Raw genomic sequence first — 26,081 nt, forward strand, 5'->3', positions numbered from 1 at the left:
GTACTTGTGTGCCTAGGGGTCCTCGACGAATTAATCCTGCCCTGGGGATATCCACTCCCTCCTGCCGCTATCACAAGGCCCCAACAGCCCCCTTACGACACGACCTGCAGGAAGGATGCCTATTCCCTCTCACCATGGAGTGCCCTGCCCCCCAACACCCCCATTCATTGTACTAAATTTGCATGGCAGAGTCAGAGACTGCTAGGAAGCTTAGAAAAAGCCGTTCTGATAATCGGCCAATATTATACTGGCACACTACTCTAGTTGAAACTAGTTTAGCAACCGTGTTAAGGGCATGGTATATTTTGAGAATCCTCCCCTAGGGTGTTCATTTTCAAAGCATTTGGATGTCTTAAAATGCCTAAAAAAAAAAAAATTCCCATCTGCTAAAAACATCCAAATCTTGATATTGGAAAGTCTGAATTTTGACATTTCACACTGCAGTTCGTCTAAATAGCAAGGGAGCGTGTTTTTAGCAGGGCTAGGGAGGGCCCACAAGAGCCCAACAGGAATTTTTTAATGGGAAGAAATGTCAAACTGACCCAGTAGCGTAGCGAGGATGAACGGCACCCATGTCGATGGCGCCTCTTTCTCGCCTCCTCCTGCCATATATGTACCTTTTTAATTTCGGCGCAAACAGCCACAAACTTGTTGCTCATGTCAGCTTCGGCACTCTCTCTGATATCCCTTTTGAGGTGCGGGTCCCGGAAGTGACATCAGAGAGAATGCCGAAGCCGATGCAGGCAGAAGGTTCATGGCTGCTAACGCCAAAGTTAAAAAGGTACGGGGAGAAGGAAGAGGCACGCGCGTGTGGCAGGGGAAGGGGGGGGTGGAGAGGAGGAAGGGTGCCTGCACCCCGAGGAAGACTGCGCCAGGGGCGGACTGCACCCCCTTTACTACCCCACTGAGCTGACCACTGGAGAGATTAAGGCATGACTCCTCGGTCATCCCCAGTGATTGTTGCCCCCTCCATCTTCCTTGAAGGTAAAACTAGGGAAGAAAACTGGGCTATATGTCAGCTGCAGATATTATGGCCATTCTAAGCAAAGCAGTAAGCAGATCAGGGCAGTAGCCTAATGCAGAATTTCCCAACTCGGTCCTGGAGTACCCCCTTGCCAGTCTGATTTTCAGGATATCCACAATGAATATACATGAAAGATTTGAAGGCAGTGTACGTAAATCAATCTCATGCATATTCATTATGGATATACAGAAAACATGACTAGAAAGGGGGTACTCCAAGGCCAACCTGGGAAATGTTGTCCTAGTGGTTAGTACAGTGGACTACAAACCAAGGGACCCAGGCTCAAATCCCACATTAACTTTTTTTTTTTTTTTTTTAATAATTCTGCGTCTTTCAGAAACATAAAAATATCTATTGTTCATAAATATATAACCTGCAAGCCTGAAGATTATTGGAAGTGGTGTACATTCAGGTACAGTAGGCATTTTTTAGGACGAGGCATTTTTTTAGGACGCCTCCTTCCGTGTGTGTTGCGTGTTTGCAGGGGCCAGTGCGGGTGCTTCGGTCTCCTCTTTCTCTGCTTCGGTGTTGGGCTGGGCAGAGCAAAGATTGTTCCTCTCTGGGCTGGGCAGCCTGTGCCGGCCTTAGCTGGTGGTCTAGCGGTCTTTCAGGGCAGGAGCAATCTTCCTACGCTCCTGCCCCATGCAGATCGCAAATAGGAAATGGCTGCCGTGAGCTCCTGTAGTCTCTTGAGACTACGACGGGAACTCACAGCAGCCATTTCCTATTGGCGATCTGCATGGGGCAGGAGTGTAGGAAGATTGCTCCTGCCCCGAAAGCCCGCTAGACCACCAGGTAAGGCCGGGATGCCGGAGGGAAGGTCCAAAATGAAGATTTCTCCCCCCCCCCAAAAAAAAATCACAAATAACCGAATCTGCGGATGCTGAAACCGCGGATTCGGAGGGGGAAGTGTACTCCTTTATTCTGCAGGGATATCGCATACTGTATATGGCTATATTTTTGAAAAGGATGCCAGATAGATGTTCATGTCCATGCTATTTTTTTTTAATCATTCAAATGTTGGACATTTCATTTTGGAAAATGGTTATTTGTTTTGGATATTGTCAGTGAAAAAATGTCCATCTCACAGCTATAATTGAACAAGATATCTAGTGATATTTTTCAGTTTGATTATAGCTGTTAGATGGCTGGTATTTAGGACACTTTTTTTAACAGATAGTGGGTTTTTTTTGTTTTTTTTTTTAATGCTCCGCTAATTTATAAAGCCATACACAAACTAGTGTATGGAGGGAAGAAAGAATTCTGACATTCTATCCTATGGCATCCATATATTAATAAATGAGAGAGGAAAAGGTAGAGGAGGAAGACTCTTATGAAAATGCTTTTCAGAAACTCCTATTTACTGATGTGTCTTCATTTCTTGAAGGATTATACAGTACATACACTGGCTGAAACCTTACTTTGCCTCTCTTTCAAGTAATAATCTGCCCAGCCATTCTTATATGCAGTGGTCCACTAAAAATATTAACAGTATATACTTTAAAGTCATGTGTTTTGTTTAACTTTATATTTTAGTTTCAATTGTCTTTTATTTGTGAAATGATTAAATTTGGGACCAAATTAATTGTTTATTAGAAAATCCAGTGGCATTGTCATATGATACTGTATTATTTGGTATGTCAATGAGAGCAAAGAGTCAGATATCATCAAATAATAACAAGCTACTACTCATAATGACTGGGGTTGCCGTTCAACAAATTACTTATAACTGGAAGAACTGGAGTAGACTAAATTAAAATTTTTTGGTGGAATTCATTATGCCATATGTATAAAATGGAAAGAGTAATAGCAACACAGCGAGGATATATTAGGAAATTTCAAGATGTGTGGGAGCCATTAAAATTTTGTAATGATTAGATGTTACTTTTCCCTTAATTCTTAAAAGTTCATTTTTCAGGGAGGTGGGGGGGGGGGGCGGTTTTAAGTATAACATTCTATATAAAGTAATTTAATTACTTGTTATGAAGGGGTGGGAAGGGAGGGAGATAAGATTTTATGATTGGTATTATTGCTGAATATTAAGTGATATTCTCAATGTGCAAATGTGTTTATGTATTATTGTATGTTTAAAAAATGAATAAAGATTTACAAAAAAAAAAAAAAAGATTAAATTTCATTAGAGCATCATCAGTCTCCAAGCCATAGACCAGTGTCTCTCAAACTGTGTGCCGTGGCACAGTGGTGTGCCCCAAAGAGATTCTGGGTGTGCCACAAGAAATTCCAGAATTTTACTTTATTTTTAAAAATTCCCTTCAATAGAACAGATGGCATGTTCCAAGTTTTATAATGCAACACCCCCCCCCCCCCCCCCCGCATCCCAGGACTCTGACCCAGTCTAAAAGGAACTCCATCACTCCAAATACGCCACCGATTTCCAACTACCGTATTTTCGCGGATATAACGCGCGCGTTATACGTGATTTTACGTACCGCGCATACCCCTCGCGCGTTATATGCCTGAGCGCGGTATACAAAAGTTTTTAAACATAGTTCCCACCCCGCCCGACGCCTGATTCACCCCCCCAGCAGGACCGCTCGCACCCCCACCCCGAACGACCGCTCGCACGCGCTCCCACCCGCACCCGCATCCACGATCGGAGCAAGAGGGAGCCCAAGCCCTCTTGCCCGGCCGGCTCCCCGACGTCCGATACATCCCCCCCCCCGGCAGGACCACTCGCACCCTCACCCCGAAGGACCGCCGACTCCCCAACAATATCGGGCCAGGAGGGAGCCCAAACCCTCCTGGCCACGGCGACCCCCTAACCCCACCCCGCACTACATTACGGGCAGGAGGGATCCCAGGCCCTCCTGCCCTCGACGCAAACCCCCTCCCCCCAACGACCGCCCCCCCCAAGAACCTCCGCCCGTCCCCCAGCCGACCCGCGACCCCCCTGGCCGACCCCCACGACACCCCCACCCGCCTTCCCCGTACTTTGTGTAGTTGGGCCAGAAGGGAGCCCAAACCCTCCTGGCCACGGCGACCCCCTAACCCCACCCCGCACTACATTACGGGCAGGAGGGATCCCAGGCCCTCCTGCCCTCGACGCAAACCCCCCTCCCTCCAACGACCGCCCCCCCCCAAGAACCTCCGACCGACCCGCGACCCCCCTGGCCGACCCCCCCACCCCCCTTCCCCGTACCTTTGGAAGTTGGCCGGACAGACGGGAGCCAAACCCGCCTGTCCGGCAGGCAGCCAACGAAGGAATGAGGCCGGATTGGCCCATCCGTCCTAAAGCTCCGCCTACTGGTGGGGCCTAAGGCGCGTGGGCCAATCAGAATAGGCCCTGGAGCCTTAGGTCCCACCTGGGGGCGCGGCCTGAGGCACATGGGCCAAACCCGACCATGTGTCTCAGGCCGCGCCCCCAGGTGGGACCTAAGGCTCCAGGGCCTATTCTGATTGGCCCACGCGCCTTAGGCCCCACCAGTAGGCGGAGCTTTAGGACGGATGGGCCAATCCGGCCTCATTCCTTCGTTGGCTGCCTGCCGGACAGGCGGGTTTGGCTCCCGTCTGTCCGGCCAACTTCCAAAGGTACGGGGAAGGGGGGTGGGGGGGTCGGCCAGGGGGGTCGCGGGTCGGTCGGAGGTTCTTGGGGGGGGGCGGTCGTTGGAGGGAGGGGGGTTTGCGTCGAGGGCAGGAGGGCCTGGGATCCCTCCTGCCCGTAATGTAGTGCGGGGTGGGGTTAGGGGGTCGCCGTGGCCAGGAGGGTTTGGGCTCCCTTCTGGCCCAACTACACAAAGTACTAGGAAGGCGGGTGGGGGTGTCGTGGGGGTCGGCCAGGGGGGTCGCGGGTCGGCTGGGGGACGGGCGGAGGTTCTTGGGGGGGGGCGGTCGTTGGGGGGAGGGGGTTTGCGTCGAGGGCAGGAGGGCCTGGGATCCCTCCTGCCCGTAATGTAGTGCGGGGTGGGGTTAGGGGGTCGCCGTGGCCAGGAGGATTTGGGCTCCCTCCTGGCCCAATATTGTCGGGGAGTCGGCGGTCCTTCGGGGTGGGGGTGCGAGTGGTCCTGCCGAGGGGGGAGAAGAATCGGACGTCGAGGGGGGGCATCAGGCTTTCAGGATGGGGACAGGACTTCAAGGGGGGACAGGCAGATCTTCAAGGGGGACAGGCAGACCTTCAAGGGGGACAGGACTTCAAGGGGGGACAGGCAGACCTTCAAGGGGGGACAGGCAGACCTTCAAGGGGGGACAGGACTTCAAGGGGGACAGGCACGGAGAGGCGGGGCAGTGCACCGAAAGTCAGGGCGGGTGAACGGTGAGTCGGGGCAACCAGAGGAGAGTCGGGGCAGTGCACCGAAAGTCAGGGTGAGTCGGGGCAACCAGATGAGAGTCGGGGAGGGCGAAAGGAGAGTCGGGGTGGCCAGAGGAGAGTCGGGGAGAGCGAAAGGAGAGTCGGGGTGGCCAGAGGAGAGTCGGGCAGCATGCGCGTTATATGCCTGAGCGCGGTATAGAAAAGTTTTTGTACATATCATCGTGATTTCTGCGCGCTATACCCCTGTGCGCGTTTTACAATGGTGCGCGTTATATCCGCGAAAATACGGTAGTTGCACTCTGTTTGTGTAATCGCTCCCAAAGCACCATTTGAGACATACTAGCCCGCCATTGTTGGACTGTAGGGCACGCATCTTCCACCCAATATTGCAGGATAAGCTTTTTTGTAAGCCCTAGGGTCACCAATACAAAACGTCAACAGGGCTCTGCAACACCAACCTCAGTCAGTGACACCCAGCAGCAAAGTCTTATAGGACCACTCTACAGATTGACCCAGGATACCCTCCACCGTCTGAAGCACCTGGGAGTAGTTCATACTCCTGTCTTGCACTGCCTACTGTTGTCTAGTTGTACTGCCTTTTGATTCTTTGTGGATGGTTTCTGTGTCTTTCTTCTGTGCAATATTTCTCCAATAAAAATATATATATATAGAAAAGAATAGATGGCACGTATGTCATGTACACAAGTGTCTGTCAATGTTATGAGCATCTGTGTGTGTAAAGATACAACCGCCCAGACAAGCATCATTCTGTGACGTGATTGGTCCCTGAAAACTAACGGCAAACAATTTTATTTTTTATTTTTTATGCAGTAGTTATCCTAATTTGAGCAACAAAGCAATCAAGGCTTTGTTACCATTTGGATCTTATTTTCTTTGTAATTTTCAGCTCTGACAGAAATTAAATCTAAAAAAAGTTGAATGGCTGCAGATGGTGGATAATGAAATGCATGTTTGCTTGTCAACTATCAAACCACATTTTAAGTTGATTTGCACTCTAAAACAAGCACATCCATTGCATTGATTAGCAATTCTATTCTATCTACTTTAGTTTCACTATTGTTACAATTACTCATACATAGCTTAAAGAATTTTAAATTAATTCTTTGTTGGTGTTGCTGGGGGGATGCCACTAGAAAATGTCACTAGACACCAGGGTTTAAGTTTTAGGTATGTTGTCAAGTACATAAGGCTTTACATGGTAATGCTCCAAAACAATTAACTTCTTTTTTATGAGTTCCAGCTAATTTTATTACTACAAGTAGTAACTGTAGTTTTAAACTTCAGTTTCCAACAGTTTTTAGAATAATTAGGAAGAATCAACTGTTACAATAAGATATCTAGATTTATATGTTATTTTTCGTAAAGCTTTAAAGATCTACTTTTTTGATAAATGTTATTCTTGATATTTTAACTCTGTGTAATAATTTTTAAGTATATGTGATCCCCTTAATGTAGGGTTTTTCTTGTTGTAATCCACTTTGAATCTGAGTTTAAAAAGAGCAGAATATAAGATTACTGATTAGATTAGATTTTTATTTTTTTAATTGGGTACAGGGGATCTGGACAGGGAGTAGGAAGGAGGCCACTAGACCACTCGGGACTTTCTTGTTTTTGTTGGGATTGAGATTGGGAGACAGAGAATCAAATTGGATAGATGAGATGGTTCACTGGTCTACCAGGTACTTTAAAAAACAAACAAACAAACAAAAAAAACCAAAACAAAAAAACAATTGTTGGGGTTTGGGGGACTCGCATCAGATCAGATTGGGGAGAGGGAGAAAGTGAGGCAGCTGGAAAGCTGGGATGCAGATTACTGCTGTGATTTTAATGCAGCAATAATTTGCATGCTCACTGATTATAGCATGACATGGTATTTCTTTAGCTGTAATTTTGTAGTAGAATGTAGGCTCTACCATAAAGTTTCCTGTATGCCCCTAAGCCTCTGAACAGCTTAATAAAGTTATTAGGTGACAAAGGGGTAATTTTACAATAGGGCATCTTAAAAAATTGTAAAGAAGACACCTATTTATTTAACAATTTATTTTTTATTTTATTTTTTTAATTTAATAATTAACAATATCAAATGATACCGATTCTGATTTCAAATATTTTTATTGAGTTTTCAATAACAGAACAATACGGAAAAAGCACCCCAAAAGGGGAAACAAATGAGAAAAAAAAAAAGCAGCAAATAACAAATGAACTACAAGGTTCAACTGAACCAATCAGAATTCCAAGAGGATTACGTACAATCACTGCTTCATGGAGCAACTAGTCAAGGAACCGACACGAGGGGGTGCTACTCTTGACCTAATCCTTAACGGATTAGGGGGGCCTGCAAGAGGGGTAGAAGTGGGAGGAATACTAGGCAACAGTGATCACAACGTGATCAGATTCACATTAGAAAGGGGGTCACCCATAGTTGGGAGGACCGCATCAACTGTGCTCAACTTCAGGAAAGGGAACTATGTTGCTATGAGGAAAATGGTGGGGAGGAAGCTCAGGAATGGCATTAAGATGGAGACTGCAGGGAGCGCCTGGACCCTTCTCAGGGACACACTGCAGGAAGCGCAAAAACTGTACATCCCCAGTTTCAGGAAAGGCCGCAAGAACAAGCGGCCAAAGGACCCGGTTTGGATGACACCTGAAGTAAAGAGGGCAATCAGTGACAAGAAAATGTCCTTCCGGAAATGAAAGAGGGACCCAACGGAGGAAAATCACCAGGAGCACAGGAAATGCCAAAAGGAATGCCACCGAGAGGTTAGAAAAGCAAAAGGGAAATATGAGCAGGGGCTGGCCAGGGAGGCGAAAAACTTCAAGGCATTCTTCAGTTACGTAAAGGGGAAGCAACCAGTGAGAGAGGAGGTGGGGCCATTGGATGATGGGGATAGGAAGGGAGTGATTAAGGAGGATAAAGAGGTAGCTGAGAGGTTGAACACGTTCTTCTCGTCGGTCTTCACGAGCGAGGACACGTCCAACATACCGGACTCAGAGGATCTCATGAGTGGGGAGCAGGCCGAAAAATTGGGGCATATAGAGGTAAGTCGGGAGGATGTCCTCAAACAGATTGACAGGTTGAAAAGCGGCAAATCTCCGGGACCGGACGGGATCCACCCAAGGGTTCTAAAGGAACTAAGACAGGAAATAGCGGGCGCAATCCAGCATGTTTGCAACCTATCCTTGACAACTGGAGAGGTACCAGAGGACTGGAAACTGGCGAATGTCACACCTATCTTTAAGAAGGGATCGAGAGGTGACCCTGGGAACTACAGGCCGGTGAGCCTGACTTCAGTTATAGGGAAGATGGTGGAAGCAATAATCAAGGACAGCATTTGCGAGCACATCGAGAAAAATGGCCTACTGCGGACAAGCCAGCACGGATTCTGTAAGGGAAGGTCGTGCCTGACAAACCTTCTGTACTTCTTTGAGGGAATAAGCAGTCAGGTGGACAAAAGGATTTTCAAAAGGCCTTTGACAAGGTGCCACATGAAAGGCTGCTTAGGAAGCTGTGGAACCATGGGGTGGGCGGGGATGTACATAGATGGATCAAGCACTGGCTATCAGGTAGACTACAGAGGGTCGGAGTAAAAGGCCAATATTCTGACTGGCGGGGAGTCACGAGCGGTGTGCCGCAGGGATCGGTGCTGGGGCCGCTACTCTTCAACATATTTATCAATGATCTGGAAACGGAGGCAAAGTGTGAGGTTATAAAATTTGCAGACGATACCAAACTCTGCGCCAGAGTTAGGACCAGGGAGGAGTGTGAGGAACTGCAAAGGGACCTCGATAAACTGGAGGACTGGGGAAACAAATGGCAAATGAGCTTTAACGTAGATAAATGCAAGGTCATGCACATAGGGAAAAAGAACCCGTTGTTCGAGTATAAAATGGGGGGGGGGGGGATTGCTGGGAGACACCGGACTTGAGAGAGACTTGGGTGTGCTAGTGGATCCATCCATGAAACCATCCGCACAGTGTGCAGCAGCCTCGAAGAAAGCCAACATCAAGAGGGGCATAACAACCAGGACGCGGGAAGTCATCATGCCGCTGTATCGAGCGATGGTGCGCCCACATCTGGAATACTGCGTTCAATATTGGTCGCCGCACCTCAAGAAGGACATGGCAATTCTTGAGAGAGTCCAAAGGAGGGCAACGAAACTGGTAAGAGGGCTGGAAAACTGCCCATATGCCGAGAGGCTGGATAAACTGGGGCTCTTCTCTCTAGAAAAGAGGAGGCTCAGGGGGGATATGATAGAGACCTTCAAAATACTTAGGGGCATAGAGAGGGTGGACAGGGACAGGTTCTTCAGACTAAAAGGGATGACAGGTACGAGGGGGCACTCAGAGAAACTGAAGTGGGATAGGTTCAAATCAAATGCAAGGAAGTTTTTCTTCACCCAAAGGGTCGTGGACGTATGGAATGTGCTCCCGGAGGAAGTGATCCGGCAGAGTACAGTACAGGGATTCAAACAGGGATTGGACGGATTCCTGAGGGAAAAGGGGATCGTGGGGTATTGAGGGAGGTGCTGGGGTGTTGCATAAGTATAGACAGCTCTCCAGGCCGTGCAGGTGCAAGGCCGGAGGGTTAGGACTTTGAGGGGAAGATAGGACTTCGATGACAAACCTAGGGGGCAAAGGGGGCCCCTTCTGGTGATTAAGGCAGGCGACCTGTTGGGCCGCCGCGGGGGCGGACTGCTGGGCGGGATGGACCTGTGGTCTGACCCGGCAGAGCCACTGCTTATGTTCTTATGTTCTTATGTTATCTCATTGAGAAACATATTGAAAGACCAAAGAGTCCAGAAGGACCATCATAAAACCTGAGGAGGAGGCAAAGAAGAAAGGAAGAGGAAAGAGAAAAGGAGGAAAAAGAGAAAGAGAGACAAGAAGAAGAGTGAAAGAATGAAGAATGTGGGACGGACATCCCAAACCCCAAGCGGGGAAGAAAAGAGGGAATATCAAATGATACCAAGGAAAAGCACAGTTACTTACCGTAACAGGTGTTATCCAGGGACAGCAGGCAGATATTCTTAACGTATGGGTGACGTCACCGACGGAGCCCTGGTACAGACACTTTTAACTAGAAAGTTCTAGTTGACCGCACCGCGCATGCGCGGGTGCCTTCCCGCTCGACGGAGGAGAGCGTGGTCCCCAGTTAAGATAAGCCAGCTAAGAAGCCAACCCGGGGAGGAGGGCGGGTCCTAAGAATATCTGCCTGCTGTCCCTGGATAACACCTGTTACGGTAAGTAACTGTGCTTTATCCCAGGACAAGCAGGCAGCATATTCTTAACGTATGGGTGACCTCCAAGCTAACAGAGGGGGAGGAGGGATGGTTGGCCATTAGGAAAATAAATTTTGTAACACAGATTGGCCGAAGAGTCCATCCCGTCTGGAGAAGGCATCCAGACAGTAGTGAGTAGTGAACGTGTGAACTGAGAGATTCATGGGGTAGTTGGGGTTTGTCAAACCCCGGGATAGGGATGACCCTGTAGAGACTATCCAGTTTTCTAGGGGCCCCCGGTACCGAGAGAGGATTCTCCCAATTCTTGTAGAAAGTTTCCCGTAAGATGTCGTGGACGGGTAACTTTAGGAATTCTTTGGGGGGTTGCTCGAAGTCTAGGGCATCTAAGAAAGCCTGTGACTTCTTAGAGTCAGATTCTAATGGGATAGAGAGAGCCGCTGACATTTCCCGAAGAAATTTGGTGAACGAGGATTGTTCAGGCTTGGAACCGGTATCGATTGTGGAGGGCTCCTCGTCGGTTGAAGAAGCCTCATCGTCGGTACCGGGTTGGGATTCTTCCCAGAGGTCCGGGTCCCTGACGTCGGTGCGTAAAGGACGGGACGGTGGTGTGGATGGTTCTGCGTGGCGAGTCTTAGAGAGAGATTTGCTAGAACGAATGGAGACGGTTCCGGGGGAAGAGGAGCGGTGCCGGTCTCGGTCGGCTTGGCGACGGTCCCGATGTCGGAGAGGATCGGCATCAGAGTGTAGTTGCACGAGAGGGTTGATGGGTTCCGCCGCGAGCACCGGCATGGACGTGTTTAATGGTACCGATGGAGTCGACTCCGGTGGTATGGTGCGAGGCTCGGGCCGGTCCGGTACCGGAAGGAGCGGGGCCAATATTGTTGGCAACAGGTGCTGTAGTTGTTGCTGTAGCTGCTCCTGTAATTGAGTTTGGAGTATGGCCGCAATGCGGTCGTCCAGAGGAGGCACCGGTACCGCTTTTTTCTTTTTCGGTACCATAGGTGCTGCTCTACGCCCCGGCGATGAGGAGGCCGATGACGAGGCACTCACCGAAATCGGGGCGGAGCGTTTACGGGGTCGGCTGGATGCCGGGAGGACCGGTGTCGCCGCCGTGGCAGGAGGGCGCTCAAGGGAAGTGGAAGGCTTCTTAGCCGGCTTACCTGACGCCATCGACCCCGAGGAAGGATCAGGCGGTGTGGAGGTAGTCGGTGCCGACTTTAGCGGCGCCGTCGATGGTGTGGCAGACTCCATGGCAGATCCGGTGCCAAAAAGGATGTTCTGCTGGATCTGCCTATTCTTTAACGTACGTTTTTTAAGAGTAGCACAGCGGGTGCAGGTGTCAGCCCGATGCTCTGGACCCAGGCACTGTAAGCACCAATTGTGCGGGTCAGTGAGAGAGATCGGGCGTGCACACCGCTGGCACTTCTTAAAACCCGGCTGAGGGGGCATGAATGGAAACACGGCCTCCGCAAAATCAAACTCGGAGGCCTGTATGTTGGCAACAGGCCCCGCCGGGGCCGGCCAGAAAAATAAAGGAAAAGACAAATTAAAGAATTTTTATTTTTTTTTTTTAGACGAAAAAGAAACCCGAAGGGAAAAAAGCAAAAAAGGAAGAAAATTACGCGAGCGGGAAGGCAAAGTAGAAAATTTCAACAGCCGTTGAAAGCACATGCGTCTTCTTCGCTCTGCCGAAACGAAGAAACTGGGGACCACGCTCTCCTCCGTCGAGCGGGAAGGCACCCGCGCATGCGCGGTGCGGTCAACTAGAACTTTCTAGTTAAAAGTGTCCGTACCGGGACTCCGTCGGTGACGTCACCCATACGTTAAGAATATGCTGCCTGCTTGTCCTGGGATAAAAAAGGTATTTAACAAATTTATATACCGTATGAAACTATGCGGCTTACACGTTGCATACATATATATCAGTGGTTCCCAAACCTGTCCTGGGGGCAGTCAGGTTTTCAAGATATCCCTAATGAATATGCATGAGAGAGATTTGCATATAATGGAAGTGACAGGTATTCATTAGGGATATCTTGAAAACCTGACTGGCTGGGGGTCCCCCAGGACAGGTTTGGGGACCACTGATATATATTATTCTGCTCACCCTTTAATCACTACACATATGGCACCAACAATAGACAGACACAATTTTTCCCATTCCTCCCTACCCCCCACCCCCCCATGGTAGATGACACAATACCAATACAGACATTCTCAAATCAGGGTTTCAACATTTAAAACACAGAAAGACGTTGAATATTAAGTTCATAAGGGAAATTTATAAAGGATATCCAACTCAGAATACGGATGCCCAAGTCTGTATGTCACATATGGACCTCATTTATTTTAGGACAGAATCTGCCAACATACAGCTTGTTCTAGAACACATGAGAAATGGATGTCTACATGCTGGCTACATCCAGAATGAAAATCCATGTTACAAATTCAGTGTCCAAAATATGAATTGGGCTAAACAAGGGACATGAATGTCTTTGTGGCAGCAGAGAAACATCCAAATCAGTGGCGTAGCTAAGGAGGATGGTGCCCGGGGCGGTGGTGCCTGGCATCGCCATGCTGTGCACCCCCTGCTCTTCCCCACTGCTTGGGTGCCGACTCCCCCACCCCACCCTGTCCCAAATACATCTTGAAACATTCACTAGCATGAGCAGCATCTTCCACCTGCTGCTCGTGCCAGCCTCGGCTGCCTTCTGACCTCACCTCCTGGATCAACGACCAGGAAGTGACATCAGAAGTGAGCTGAAACTGGTGCGATCAGCAGGTGGCAGATACTGCTCATGCTGTTGAACATTTAAAAGGTACTCAGGGTAGGGTTATCAGATGTCTAGATTTCCCCAGACATGTCCTCTTTTTGAGGACATGTCTGGGGATCCGGATGGCTTTTCAAAACCCGGCACTTTGTCTGGGTTTTGAAAAGCCTCCTCAAATTGCATCGGGCAAGGAGGAAGTCACACGTGACATCTGCGCATGTGCGGACTTCCTCCTTGTCTGATGCGATTTGCGGACAAAAGCGGGCAGTGGGGAATGGCGGACAAGAGCAGGCAGGCGGGGCGGGGCTAGGGTGGAAGTCTATACCCTCAATCTGTATTCTCCAATGTCATGTACCATCCTGGAAATGTCCAGTTCTCTTCTTATGTAATCCGCTTTGAACCGCAATGTACAAGCGGAATAAAAATCACTAATGTAATGTAATGTAATGTAATGATTAGGGTGGGATGGGCAGAACTGGGCAGGCCCCGGGGGGGCGGGTTTAGGGGCCTGGATTTTCTGATTGGAAAATCTGGCAATCCTAACTCGGGAAGGGGGTGGGGTGGCAGAGAGGTACCAGCGCCGGTGCCCTCATGAAGATGGTGCTCAGGGCAGTCTGGCCCCCCTACTATGCCACAGGTCCATATTTTAAAATAACCATATAGACTTCCATGTGAAGGAACAGCCTAATGGTTAGGGCAGCTGAAGCAAGTCATGGGGCACCAGTTCAAATTCCACTATAGCTGTTTGAAATGGGTTTTCTTTTTAATTAAGTGTGAGCCATATAGGAATAGGATAATATGTACTCTGACTTCCTTTACTCCATTCATTAGAAAACTGCTCAATTGGAGCATTTTTCTTTATCTTGTAAGTGCCATGTACCAGGTCTATGGGCAACCATCCTTTTGAACATGGTTTTCTGCAATCAGAGTTGGTCATTTATCTTTTAGCCCTTCCACCGTCCCACCCAAAACATGCTCAGATCCCCCCCTTAACATATGGACACACAGACGTTTTAGACATCCATATCCAGGCTTTATAAAATCTGGATTTGGACTTCCATGTAATATGGGCATTTACAATGCCAGATTTGAGATGTCCAAAACATGAATAGAATTTCTAAAATAAGCATCATAGGATCCTAGGTATTACACACGCAAAATATCTGACCCATTAAAAAAAAAAAGAATAAAGTCCCCCACCGCTGATGAAGGCCTTCTCCAACGATCCCTAACAAACGCAGAACCCCTGAGCTAGGCACCTCCTAGCCAATGTCCCCCCAAGCCCCCCCCTGCACCATGCCCCTCCCTATGCCAAGTACCCAAGAGACACTGCCTCCGTACGCCCCCCAAAATGGCAGGAGAGATGCCCACTTCCTTCTGTCACCGGATGCCTCCCCACCCCTACCCCTGAACCTCCCCTGTACCTTTTTAAAATGTTGGAAGAAGAAAGCTCCTGCTTTGGGCCCGCCTGTCTAAATGCCTTCCTGGTGCATGAAGTGATGCACAAGGAAGGGTCAAAGGCCCTGATTGGTTCAGATGCCTAAGGCCCCTCAGGTCTTAGGCACCTCTCTCTGTATCGAATTTTGTTTTTGAAAATCATCTAGTTGGACGTCTTGGCCACCAGGACATCTAACTTTATTCTCCATTTTCAACCACAATACCATCCAAGTTGAAAACATCCAAATGAAGCCCATTTGGATGTGGGAAGGACCAGCTTTCTAATAGACTGGCCACAGATATGCCAACAGAACATTGAGGTACATTAGAAGGCACTGCTGTGAACTTCACATAAACAGTGCTAGAATTACATCTCACCATAATCCCCTTATAAAGTATGTGAGCCCTCCAAATCTCCCCCAAAACCTACTATACCCACTTGTCCACCACTCCAATAGCCCTTATGGCTGCAGGTGACAACTATATGGCAATATAGTAGGGTTTGGATGGATTCACGCTTTCCACCATAAAGAGTGGCTGATGGGCCTGGCTCCTCCTGCCTATGGTTCACTAGCCCACCCACCTGATTACTTAAGACATTTGTATGATGTTCTACTAGGCTTTCCCATACCAAGTGCTGCTGCTCTAGAACCAGGTACGTACTGTTTCATTCAAATTTTGGGAGGGTGGGAGTGGATCAGTGACAATTGGAGGTGTGGGGCTCATTACTTAATCCCTCCAGTGGTCAACTGGTCAGTTTGGGTACCCTTTGGGCTCTTAGATGCTTCTGAAAGTGTCTAAGTTCCATCTAGGACGTACTGGGAAAGGTTTGATTATAGCTGCAGGACATCTAAGTCTAACCCCACCCACAGACCACCCATTCTCTGCCCATGGCATGCCTACCAACATGCCAATTTCTACTCTGGATGCTAGTAGGTAAGAAGTCCTACTAGACATCCTGAAAGTCAGTTTTAAAAATGCCTACTTGGATGTTTTGACTAGTAAGATGTCCAAGTGCCTATTTATGTTGTTTTTTTTGGACATCTCTCTTTTTTGTTCTTGAGCCCTATAGTCTTTATTAATTGTTCATCCCTCTGATGTCATGATCAAAGGATGGATACTCACATTTAATAAATGTTAAAAGCAAGAAAGAAGGGAATGAATAAAAGACAACAAAAAGGTTAGGTGAAGGCAATAAATTATTAACTGCTTGCTTGTGAAATTTTGGACTGGTAAAAATACTTTTTCTCCCTCAGCTTTGCTTGTCAAAGGGTGGCTAGTCAAACTTATCTTTTAATAGCAATGTAGTAATTACTGTATTTAACTTGTCAGTGCCCAGTCATCCAAAATTCCCCCTTCACAGAAAGCTTGTTTCACAAAGGACAGGAGAGAACCTCCATGTAATTATATCATCTTCAGACCAACCAATTAAGCTGATTGCAGCACATTTAACTTTGGCAAGGCAATGCGATTCAACTGAACCTACCGTATTTTCACATAGATAACGCGCACCCGTGTAAAACGCGCACACGGGTATAACGCGCGAAAAACACAAATTTATGTACAGAAATTTTTATATACCGCGCACACCCATATACCGCGCATGCTGCCCGACTCTCCTTTCGCCCGCCCCGACTCTCCTTTCCCCCTTGAAGTCCTGTCCCTACCCTGAAAGCCCGATTCACCCCCCCGCAGGACCGCTCACACCCCCACCCCGAAGGAGCGCTCGCACTCCCACCCCGAAGGACCGCTCGCACCCCCACCCGAAGGACCGCTCGCACCCCCACAGCCTCCCCCCTCCCCCATGGAGAAGCTGTCTACCTTGTTTCCGGATGCCAGCGAGCCCAGCTGTTTCCTCTGCCGCCATCTCTGAGCCATCTCCATCCCCCATCTCTGAGCCCTGCTGCACTGCTTTTTCTTCCGGCGGTCCCGCCCTTTCTCTGACGTCAGAGGAAGGGCGGGACCGCCTGAAGAGGAAGTAGCGCAGCACAGGGCTCTGAGAAGGGGCAGGACCGCCGGCAGAGGAAGCAGCTGGGCTGGCATCTGGAAACAAGGTAGACAGCTTCTCTATGGGGGAGGGAGGGAGGCTGTGGGGGTACGAGCAGTCCTTCGGGGTGGGAGTGCGAGCGCTCCTTCTGGGTGATGAATCGGGCGTCGTGGGGGGGGGAAACTATGTAAAAAAAATTTTGTACAACGCGCTCACGCGTATAACGCGCAAGGGTATGCGCGGTTTGTAAAAACCACGTATAACGCGCGCGTTATATGCGAGAAAATACGGTAATTCTCTCATCTCCTTTTCCTTACAAGCTTGTAGTTATTCTGGAAAATATTTTCGTAAAGAGGATGAGATTTATTATAGCCAAGTTTAAGAAGAGAGGCCAGCAGATCCCTGTGTAAATCGGATCTGGGAAACTAAAGTTATGATTCAGTGAAAATTGAACATTGAAGTCAATCGCAATTCTTTCCCATGCTACATCTCAATGATGACCAGGGTGACTGTCATCCTAAAGAAAGTGGAAAAGTCGTCTGACCTCTGGAGCACAAGACAGTTACTTTCCAAGGACAAAAGATTTGCTTTTGTGCCTTACAATCACTTCTTGGATTGAATTATGGACTACAAGAGAACACTGAAAAAGAGGAAGGCAAGCAACAATAGGAGCTAACAGTGCTTGTAAATATTAGTATGCTAGTCATTTACATACATAAGTGCCCATTTACATGTGCAAATGACTATTTATAAAATACTGACCAGTGTAAATATATGCACATTGCTCACACAACATGTACTTTGACAGTGGCCATGTGCATGGGTGGAATTTTGGGCAGATTGTACATCTGTATGTGCACATTCTTGATAAACTCTAGATGTGAGGATTTATACCAGCCTTAGGGTTGGCATAAGTCAGTGCACTCCAAACTTTTTCATGAAAAGGGCAATGCAAATATGAGAAAATTCTGAGGGCAGCCAAAAGATTTCAAGCTTACACATTTCAGCCTATACTACTTAAATAAATCCATCCTTGAAAATTCTGTTTTCATCATGCACTCTTCTGTGCTTTAGCAAAACTTTGGCATGGTTTCCACATCTCTGAACACAACCGTTTCATGGTTTCCTTAACTTTGTCACACCACTGCAGTACCGATGTGTCTAAATATGAATCCTGACCTTTGACCTGTCCTACTACCTTATGTACATATGGTGCAGGCATAGTAGGTCCTACACCTGCCCAACTCCAACATTCAGCCTATAGAAATCCTCTTTTTATATATTTAATGCATAATCTGAGTAGGCAAGATTGAATTTAACAAATTTGCAGGACTCAGGGAACATTTCAGCCAACAGTTTGAGAGCTACAGTAAAGGACTTCTGGAGCCATTTATTAGAGACCATTGGTGTAAGTGATCACAGCTTAAATCCAGGTATGTTTTGGCCAATAATGCTGTTTTTTAATAAAGGAAAATAGGACTCACAAGGCTCTGAACCCAGTTCCCTTCTCTACCAGGCTCTGCAGCCAGCCCTCCTTCCTGCCAGGCTCTGAACCAAGCCCCCCCCCCTTCCTACCAGGCTCTGCACCATGTCCAAGCTTCCTGCCCTGTACCATCTTCCCCCTCTGGTGGTCTAGTGGTAGTTCAGGACAGGAGGGTTCCCTCTTGTCTCCCGCCATCTCCCTCCTTCTGTCCCTCCGATCTCATGGCCAGCAGCCAGTGGCATGCAGGAGCGAGCTTCTCAAGCTCCTGCCCGGTCCTGCCATTCAAGGAGCGGCACAGGGCTGGGCGGGAGCTCGAGAAGCTCGCTCCTGCGTGCTGCTGGCCGTGAGATTGGAGGGTGAGGAGGGGCACAGTGCAAAGCAGAAGCGTGGAAAGTTCGCTCCTGCCCATACACCACTGGCCCACTAGGGATAGAAACATAGAAACTGACGGCAGAAAAGGGCCACGGCCCATCTAGTCTGCCCACACTAATGACCCACCTACGTGTAGAGATCCCACATGCCAATCCCATTTTTTCTTAAAAATCTGGCACGCTGCTGGCCTCAATTACCTGCACTGGAAGACTATTCCAGCAACCAACCACCCTTTCGGTGAAGAAATATTTTCTGGTGTCACCATGAAATTTCCCACCCCTGAGTTTCAAAGGATGCCCTCTTGTTGCCGTGGGACCTTTAAGAAAAAAAGATATCTTCTTCCACCTCGATACGTCCCGTGACATATTTGAACATCTCGATCATGTCTTATGCGGGGGGAGGTGGGGTGTAAAAAAAACTGTTAGTATCGGCCGGAGGGGGTGTAAAAAAAACTGTTAGTATCGGCCAGGAAGGGAGAGATCCCTCCTGTCTCAGCTTACCAGAGGCCTGCATCAAGTCTGGGAGGGAGTCAGGTCATCACCTGAATATAGGATGAGACCCCATTTTTGGACCATTTTTTTGGCCCCAAAATCTCGTCCTATATTTGAGTATATAGGGTAGGTTAATTGGTGTCGTATTTGACCACACCATTGAAACCTAATTTTTTATAAAACCACATTAAGTTGCATGCTTATATTTGCATGGTGCCTACTGTGTGCTTAAATCGAGATGCCTACCTGAAAAGTAGGCATGGTTAGGGATGGAGAGCAGGGCAGGATTAATTCGTTGAGGGCCCCTAGGCACACAAGTACACTGGGCCCCCTGCCCCACCCCACCCCACCATGTGCCTAGGCGGAAACAGGAAGTTGCGTCAGAGGGAAACTTTGGGCAAGCAGCACCGCTTGCACAATTACAGTTCCCGTTGCCTTTCTTACCAGCGTTGCTTGCTTGTCTTACTTTCCATCGATTGGGGGGGGGGCGCATTGCCGATTGATACTGGAGGGGCCCATCACTGTTTGGAAAAAACAATGTTGATGCCCTCCTTCATCAGGCCCCCCCCTGACCATTTCGGGCCCTAGGCACGTGCCTACTTGGCCTATTGGTTAATCCTGCCCTGGTAGAGAGTTGGTGTGGTATGACAGGCCTGTATTAGATGATGGTAAATTAGGCCAGTAAAACTCTGGCCTAGCATACTGGCACCTAAGCCTACTTAGGCATCGCTAGGTGTGATTAGAATTAATTTCCAGGTACTTTAGTTAGATTGTGAGCCTTCGGGACAGTAAGGGAATTTTTTAAGTACCTTCTTACTTCTCATTTATAATCTTAATGTATATTTTCTTCAAACCGCTTAGAACCTAACGGATGTAGCGGTATATAAGAAATAAATTACATTACATTACATTACCCTAAGGCTATGCAAACTTTTGAACAGGACTATTTTATTATTTACTTTATTGCTATGATTTATTTAATGATTGTGCTGTTCTGAGATATATAATGGTCTAATCTGAAACACATTAAAAATAAAAGAAAAGTGTTTTGTCTGATCACTCATAATTTCCACATCTTAAACAAATTCTGCCAGGGGTATGTAAACTTATGATCACAACTGTAAATAAGAGTAATTAGGATTATTATTAGGATTTTATATACCGCCTATCAAGGTTATCTAAGCGGTTTTTACAATCAGGTACTCAAGCATTTTCCCTATCTGTCCCGGTGGGCTCACAATCTATCTAACGTACCTGGGGCTAGGGAGGACTGAGTGACTTGCCCAGGGTCACAAGGAGCAGCGCGGGGTTTGAACCCACAACCCCAGGGTGCTGAGGCTGTAGATCCAACCACTGTGCCACACACTCCGTAATTAAGACATGGAATCCTATGATTCACACCCCAGAATACAAAACACTCTGCTACATGATTTTCTTGTGTCCTTCACAATTCTATTCTGGGCAGCCACTGTTGACTTACCTAACTCTCAGGTTTTTAGGACAATATTACTCCATAGCACATACTGTAGTGCCAGAACAATCTCCAAATACACTCAAATATTAATCCTGAAAGTCCTGTTGACATGCTTGAGATGTAAACATCTTTGGTCCAGGAAGCAACTTCACACAACCCCACTTTTTAAAGTATTCCATAATCTAAGAAAGGGTTCAGAAGATTTTAATATAATGAGAAAAAGAAGTAGAGTTTGTGATAGCATGAGCAAGTGTAGGGTGAGAAGTCTTCACAAACACAGCCAAACTACAGTTTAAAACTAAACAACAATCTCCAGTTGTGTGGTTCAAAAGGAAAAACACTCAACAATGGAACCAAGTCCTCTTTGTTAACAAACTAGCATATCATCAGGACTTATATTGATAATTGTCTTCAATATATGTAAACTTATTTGCAACTAAGCTCTCAGATGCCTGCGCTGATGAATCATAAAATTTTGTAAAATTTTTAAATCAGCTGTTGCAGGAAAGGGGTATCTTTCATTGAGCTTTTTGCATACAATTTTTAAAGTGCTAAATGCTTTGTGCAAAATTTAAAGTAACAGGAACCAGCACTTATCTTTTGTTGCTGCTTATTTGCCGGTATCACTGCTGCTTAAATGTGTAGCTCTTATCTGTCCCAACGGGACCCGTTTCGCCTTCTTAGTGGCTTCTTCAGGGGTCTACGTTTAGGTGAACAGCTTAGCTTCCGTTATAAAGATCAATGAAAGATATCCCTTTCCTGCAACAGCTGATTTAAAAATTTTAGGATTCATCAGCGCAGGCATCTGAGAGCTTAGTTGCAAATAAATTTACATATATTGAAGACAATTATCAATATAAGTCCTGATGATGTGCTAGTTTGTCAAAAGGAAAAACATACAGAAGCCTCTACCTTGCAGGGGCTGTTAGCTCAGGAGTAATCATAAAATAGGGTTGGAGTTCAAGAGCAAACAAAATAGAGGGCTCCTTTTACTAAGGTGCACTAGTGTTTTTTGCGCGTGCAGGAAATTACCGCGCGCTACACTTCTATACAGGTGTCTATTTTGTAACTGGGGCAATAGAGGATTAAGTGACTTGCCAAGAGTCACAAGAAGCAGCCCTGAGATTTGATCCCACAACCTCTGGGTGCGACAAGACAGCAGAAATAATAGACAACCAAATATAAATGTTATTATGTCAAGGGCCAAATATGTCCAAAAATGTTGGCCAATAATATTCTTGTAGCTCAGGAAATGTGTCTAATTCGACCTAACTGAACTATGTAGCTACTACAAATTTGATCAAGACAAAATTACAGCTTAATATTTCTATCCTATGGACGAGTAGGAACGACAAAGCATATTGTTGAATTAATGTTTGCCTTAATTCTTTCAATTTATTTGTTGCAAAACAATCTTCCCAGATATGAGGATAATTTTAAAATCATTTCCATACATAAGACAGGGTTTTATGCACAGAGGAGGGACATAAACAATTGCCCAATACGTGGTGCATCATTTTAGAAAGGACATACAAACCAGAATCGAGAATTCAGGTTGGAATATCTACAATTTCAAAAGTATTTCATTTATTTATTATTCCGGTGATCCTTTTCTAAGACATAGGCAGGACTAAACATCTATGCATTGGCTATGGCCCCCTTTTTATCAAGCCACGCTAGAACATTTTAGCACTGGCCAGCGAGGTAAATGCTCTGACGCTCATTCAATTCCTATGAGTGTTGGAGCACTTACCTCAATGGCCTGTGTTAAAACGCTTTACCACAGCTTGATAAAAAGGAGGGGCCCCTATGTTTGGTAGGAGATCCCGTTTTAGAAATAAACACATCTATACATTGGCCTCACTCATCCTACCACATAGACCAGTGTCTCTCAAACTGTGTGCCATGGCACAGAGGTGTGCCCTGAAGAAATTCTGTGTGTGCCAAGAGAGATTCCATAATTTTACTTTATTTAAAAAAAATTATCTTCTTAATTATACACTAAAATAGATTACATGTATGTGGCGTACGCAAGAGTCTGTCAACGTTATGAGTATCTATGTGCATAAGGATACAACCGCCCAGACAAGCATCATTCTTTGACGTGATTGGTCTTTGAAAACTAATAGCAAGTAATTTTAGTTTTATTTTTTTTTTGCAGTAGCTATCCTAATTTGAACAGCAAAGCAATCAAAACTTTGTTACTGTTTGAATCTTGTTATCTTTACGAATTTGAATTTTCAGCTCTGACAGAAATTAAATCGAGAAAAAAAAAAAAAAAAAGAACTGCAGATGGTGGATGATAAAATATGTATTTGCTTGTCAGTGATCGAGCTGCGTTTTGAGTTAATTTGCACTCAAATACAAGCATATCCATCACATTGATTAGCAATTCTAGTCTATCTTTTTTCACCATTGTTTCAATTAACCACACATAGCTTTAAAAACTTTAAATAAATAACTCTAAAATTTAATTTTTTTGTTGGTTTTGCAATTTTATCATTTCAATTATAATGTGCCGTGAAAAACATTTGCTCTGTTTAGTGTGCCAGAACTATAAAAAGTTTGAGAGACACTGACATAGAAATTCAGGAATGGCACTTCAGTGCCAGTGTGGGAATTTGTTAAAATGCGAAAAAAAACCATACCCTCGGTGGCAATATCCAATCCTCCTTCCTCAGCAGATCTGCCATGATCATCCTTCCCCAATCTTTCCCATGATCAGAACAATTTATATGGAAGGTTGAACCCATGAGATATTACCGCAAAACTACTGCTAGGGAACAGAAGCATCATTTTGATGCCCAGAGCCAGACAGGACAGGAGTGGAGGAGGAGTGGAGGAGGAGTGGAGGAGGTCTATTCCCTCTTTGTTCCACTACATCATTAAGAATGAGGTCCAGAGGTAGGGGTGAGGAGCACTTGGGTTTGGGCATATGGGAGAAACTTTGCATCAAGGGAAGGGCTTTGATCAGGGAATGGGAGGAGTTAGGGGGAATGTGGTAGGAGTATAGTAGTATATACCGATGAGGGAGGATAAGAAAGGGGAGTCTGATGGGAGAGGTGGGGGCTATAATAGTCAACCACAGTGCTTTAAGGCACCCTAGAACTCCACAGGAGCAGATAAAAATCATGTATGTATCTTTCCTTTCTGAAATGGGGAATACAAGCTTATGTTTTGGTTTTGCCCTGGGCCTGTTCTAGTGCCATATAATGTTCTACTAACTCACTTTGTTATTCAAAACAATATCATATCAATCAATCAAGTAACTGAAGTTATTTAGTGAACACTCAGACCCACAGCTGAGGTCTCAGTGAAAAATTCACGGAGCAGCTGTTAAAGAGACCATCATCGTTGTTCACAGTCTCACCCTCCATACAACAGCTAAATAACTGCACAAAGATGGTAAAACAAAACCAACTTAGCTTTGAATGGAGTGGGTAATCGATATAGCTGCTCCGGTTTCCTTTTTATTCAAGTGACTGCATTCATTACAGTTGCCGACCCCCCTACCCAGGTTTCGCCAACTGGCTTCTTCAGGAGGGGTACTATGAATGTAAAACAACCACATTAACACTAAAACACTTCAGTTATCACTACTGTAATTTTACACAATAATCACAATTAACTGCCACACCATTCACACTCAGACCTACCGGCATAACGCACTCCACACTACTCACAGACACTAGAGCTTTTGACGACGAATTTCCATCAGCAGGCCCACCTTATATACTCCTCCCTTTCAATTACGTCATACTGACATCACTACAATCTAACCAATTAAACCTGCTCCTTCTATAAATGGAACCATTCGATTTCGTTATTTAACCCTTTTGGGGTCAAAGTGTGCCACTGGAAGATGAATTTTTGTTCCAAATATAGTAGACACTGAGTCACATCCCCTGTTTGTTTATGTGTCCTAGCTATAACTGTATATTTAACATCTTCAATTGAATGCTGCTGTTCAAGCCAATGGTTCACAAGAGGAGCCGACACTCGATTACATCTAATATTACTTAGATGTCGGCTCCTCTTGTGAACCAATGGCTTGAACAGCAGCATTCAATTGAAGATGTTAAATATACAGTTATAGCTAGGACACATAAACAAACAGGGGATGTGACTCAGTGTCTACTATATTTGGAACAAAAATTCATCTTCCAGTGGCACACTTTGACCCCAAAAGGGTTAAATAACGAAATCGAATGGTTCCATTTATAGAAGGAGCAGGTTTAATTGGTTAGATTGTAGTGATGTCAGTATGACGTAATTGAAAGGGAGGAGTATATAAGGTGGGCCTGCTGATGGAAATTCGTCGTCAAAAGCTCTAGTGTCTGTGAGTAGTGTGGAGTGCGTTATGCCGGTAGGTCTGAGTGTGAATGGTGTGGCAGTTAATTGTGATTATTGTGTAAAATTACAGTAGTGATAACTGAAGTGTTTTAGTGTTAATGTGGTTGTTTTACATTCATAGTACCCCTCCTGAAGAAGCCAGTTGGCGAAACCTGGGTAGGGGGGTCGGCAACTGTAATGAATGCAGTCACTTGAATAAAAAGGAAACCGGAGCAGCTATATCGATTACCCACTCCATTCAAAGCTAAGTTGGTTTTGTTTTACCATCTTTGTGCAGTTATTTAGCTGTTGTATGGAGGGTGAGACTGTGAACAACGATGATGGTCTCTTTAACAGCTGCTCCGTGAATTTTTCACTGAGACCTCAGCTGTGGGTCTGAGTGTTCACTAAATAACTTCAGTTACTTGATTGATTGATATGATATTGTTTTGAATAACAAAGTGAGTTAGTAGAACATATTTAAGCATATCACTTTGGATAATTAAATTCCCTTGAGGTATAAGCTAGTGCCATATAAACCATGCCCCCTTCCCTTATGCAGGTATTGATGATTTAGCCATTTAAATCCTGGCTTCCTAAAATTGGGTTTTAACATGTATTTTGGCTAAACATTTTTGTGCTGGGATTTAAATGCCTAAATTAGGGTCATAGTGAATATATGTGTAAATAATGTGGAACAAGGGCAAAAGCTTTGACAAAAAAAAGCCATTGAAAACATGGTCTAAGTCACAAAAACCCACCTAAAGTCACCAGATAAGCACTGCAGACACAAACTACAGACCCCCACACACTACCCCAGTGATCACCGACACCCCCCAATCCCATAAAAATCATAATCATACCTTTAAAATTCAGCCTCCAGACCATCAACACCTGGCCGCCTGGCATAGGAAAGCCTAGTCGACCTGCACAGAGGCGGCTTAAGTCATCTTGGGGGTGGGTTAGGGACCCATGAAGAGGAGGACCCATGCCCATAAGCCCCTGTAATCACTGCATTGATATTGAAACATGTGCACTCCCCTATACACTCCCCAAACCCTTTTGAACTGGTATATAAGTGGCTCCTGCAGCCATAAGGGCTACTGGGGTGGAATATAAGTGGGTCTAGGGCAGTGTTTTTCAACCGCTGTTCCGCGGCACACTAGTGTGCCGCGAGATGTT

General features: G+C 46.2%; 1 protein-coding gene across 5 annotated transcripts in view; it reads right to left on the bottom strand.

Annotated features, from left to right (window-relative positions):
- Nucleotides 1-26,081, bottom strand: part of NTRK2 (neurotrophic receptor tyrosine kinase 2) — a 546,312-nt gene that overhangs the window by 33,244 nt on the left and 486,987 nt on the right. Inside the window, exon 21 of one of the 5 annotated variants that reach the window (XM_033927873.1) lies at nucleotides 20,632-20,749. The exons of the other annotated variants lie outside the window; for them this stretch is intronic. Coding sequence (XP_033783764.1) covers nucleotides 20,654-20,749 — 96 coding nt within the window. The 3' untranslated portion in view covers nucleotides 20,632-20,653. Of the gene's footprint in view, nucleotides 1-20,631; nucleotides 20,750-26,081 lie in introns of those variants that run through there. 5 annotated transcript variants of the gene reach the window in all.

Source organism: Geotrypetes seraphini, chromosome 1 (genome assembly GCF_902459505.1).
Source record: "Geotrypetes seraphini chromosome 1, aGeoSer1.1, whole genome shotgun sequence".
Lineage (NCBI taxonomy): Eukaryota > Metazoa > Chordata > Amphibia > Gymnophiona > Dermophiidae > Geotrypetes > Geotrypetes seraphini.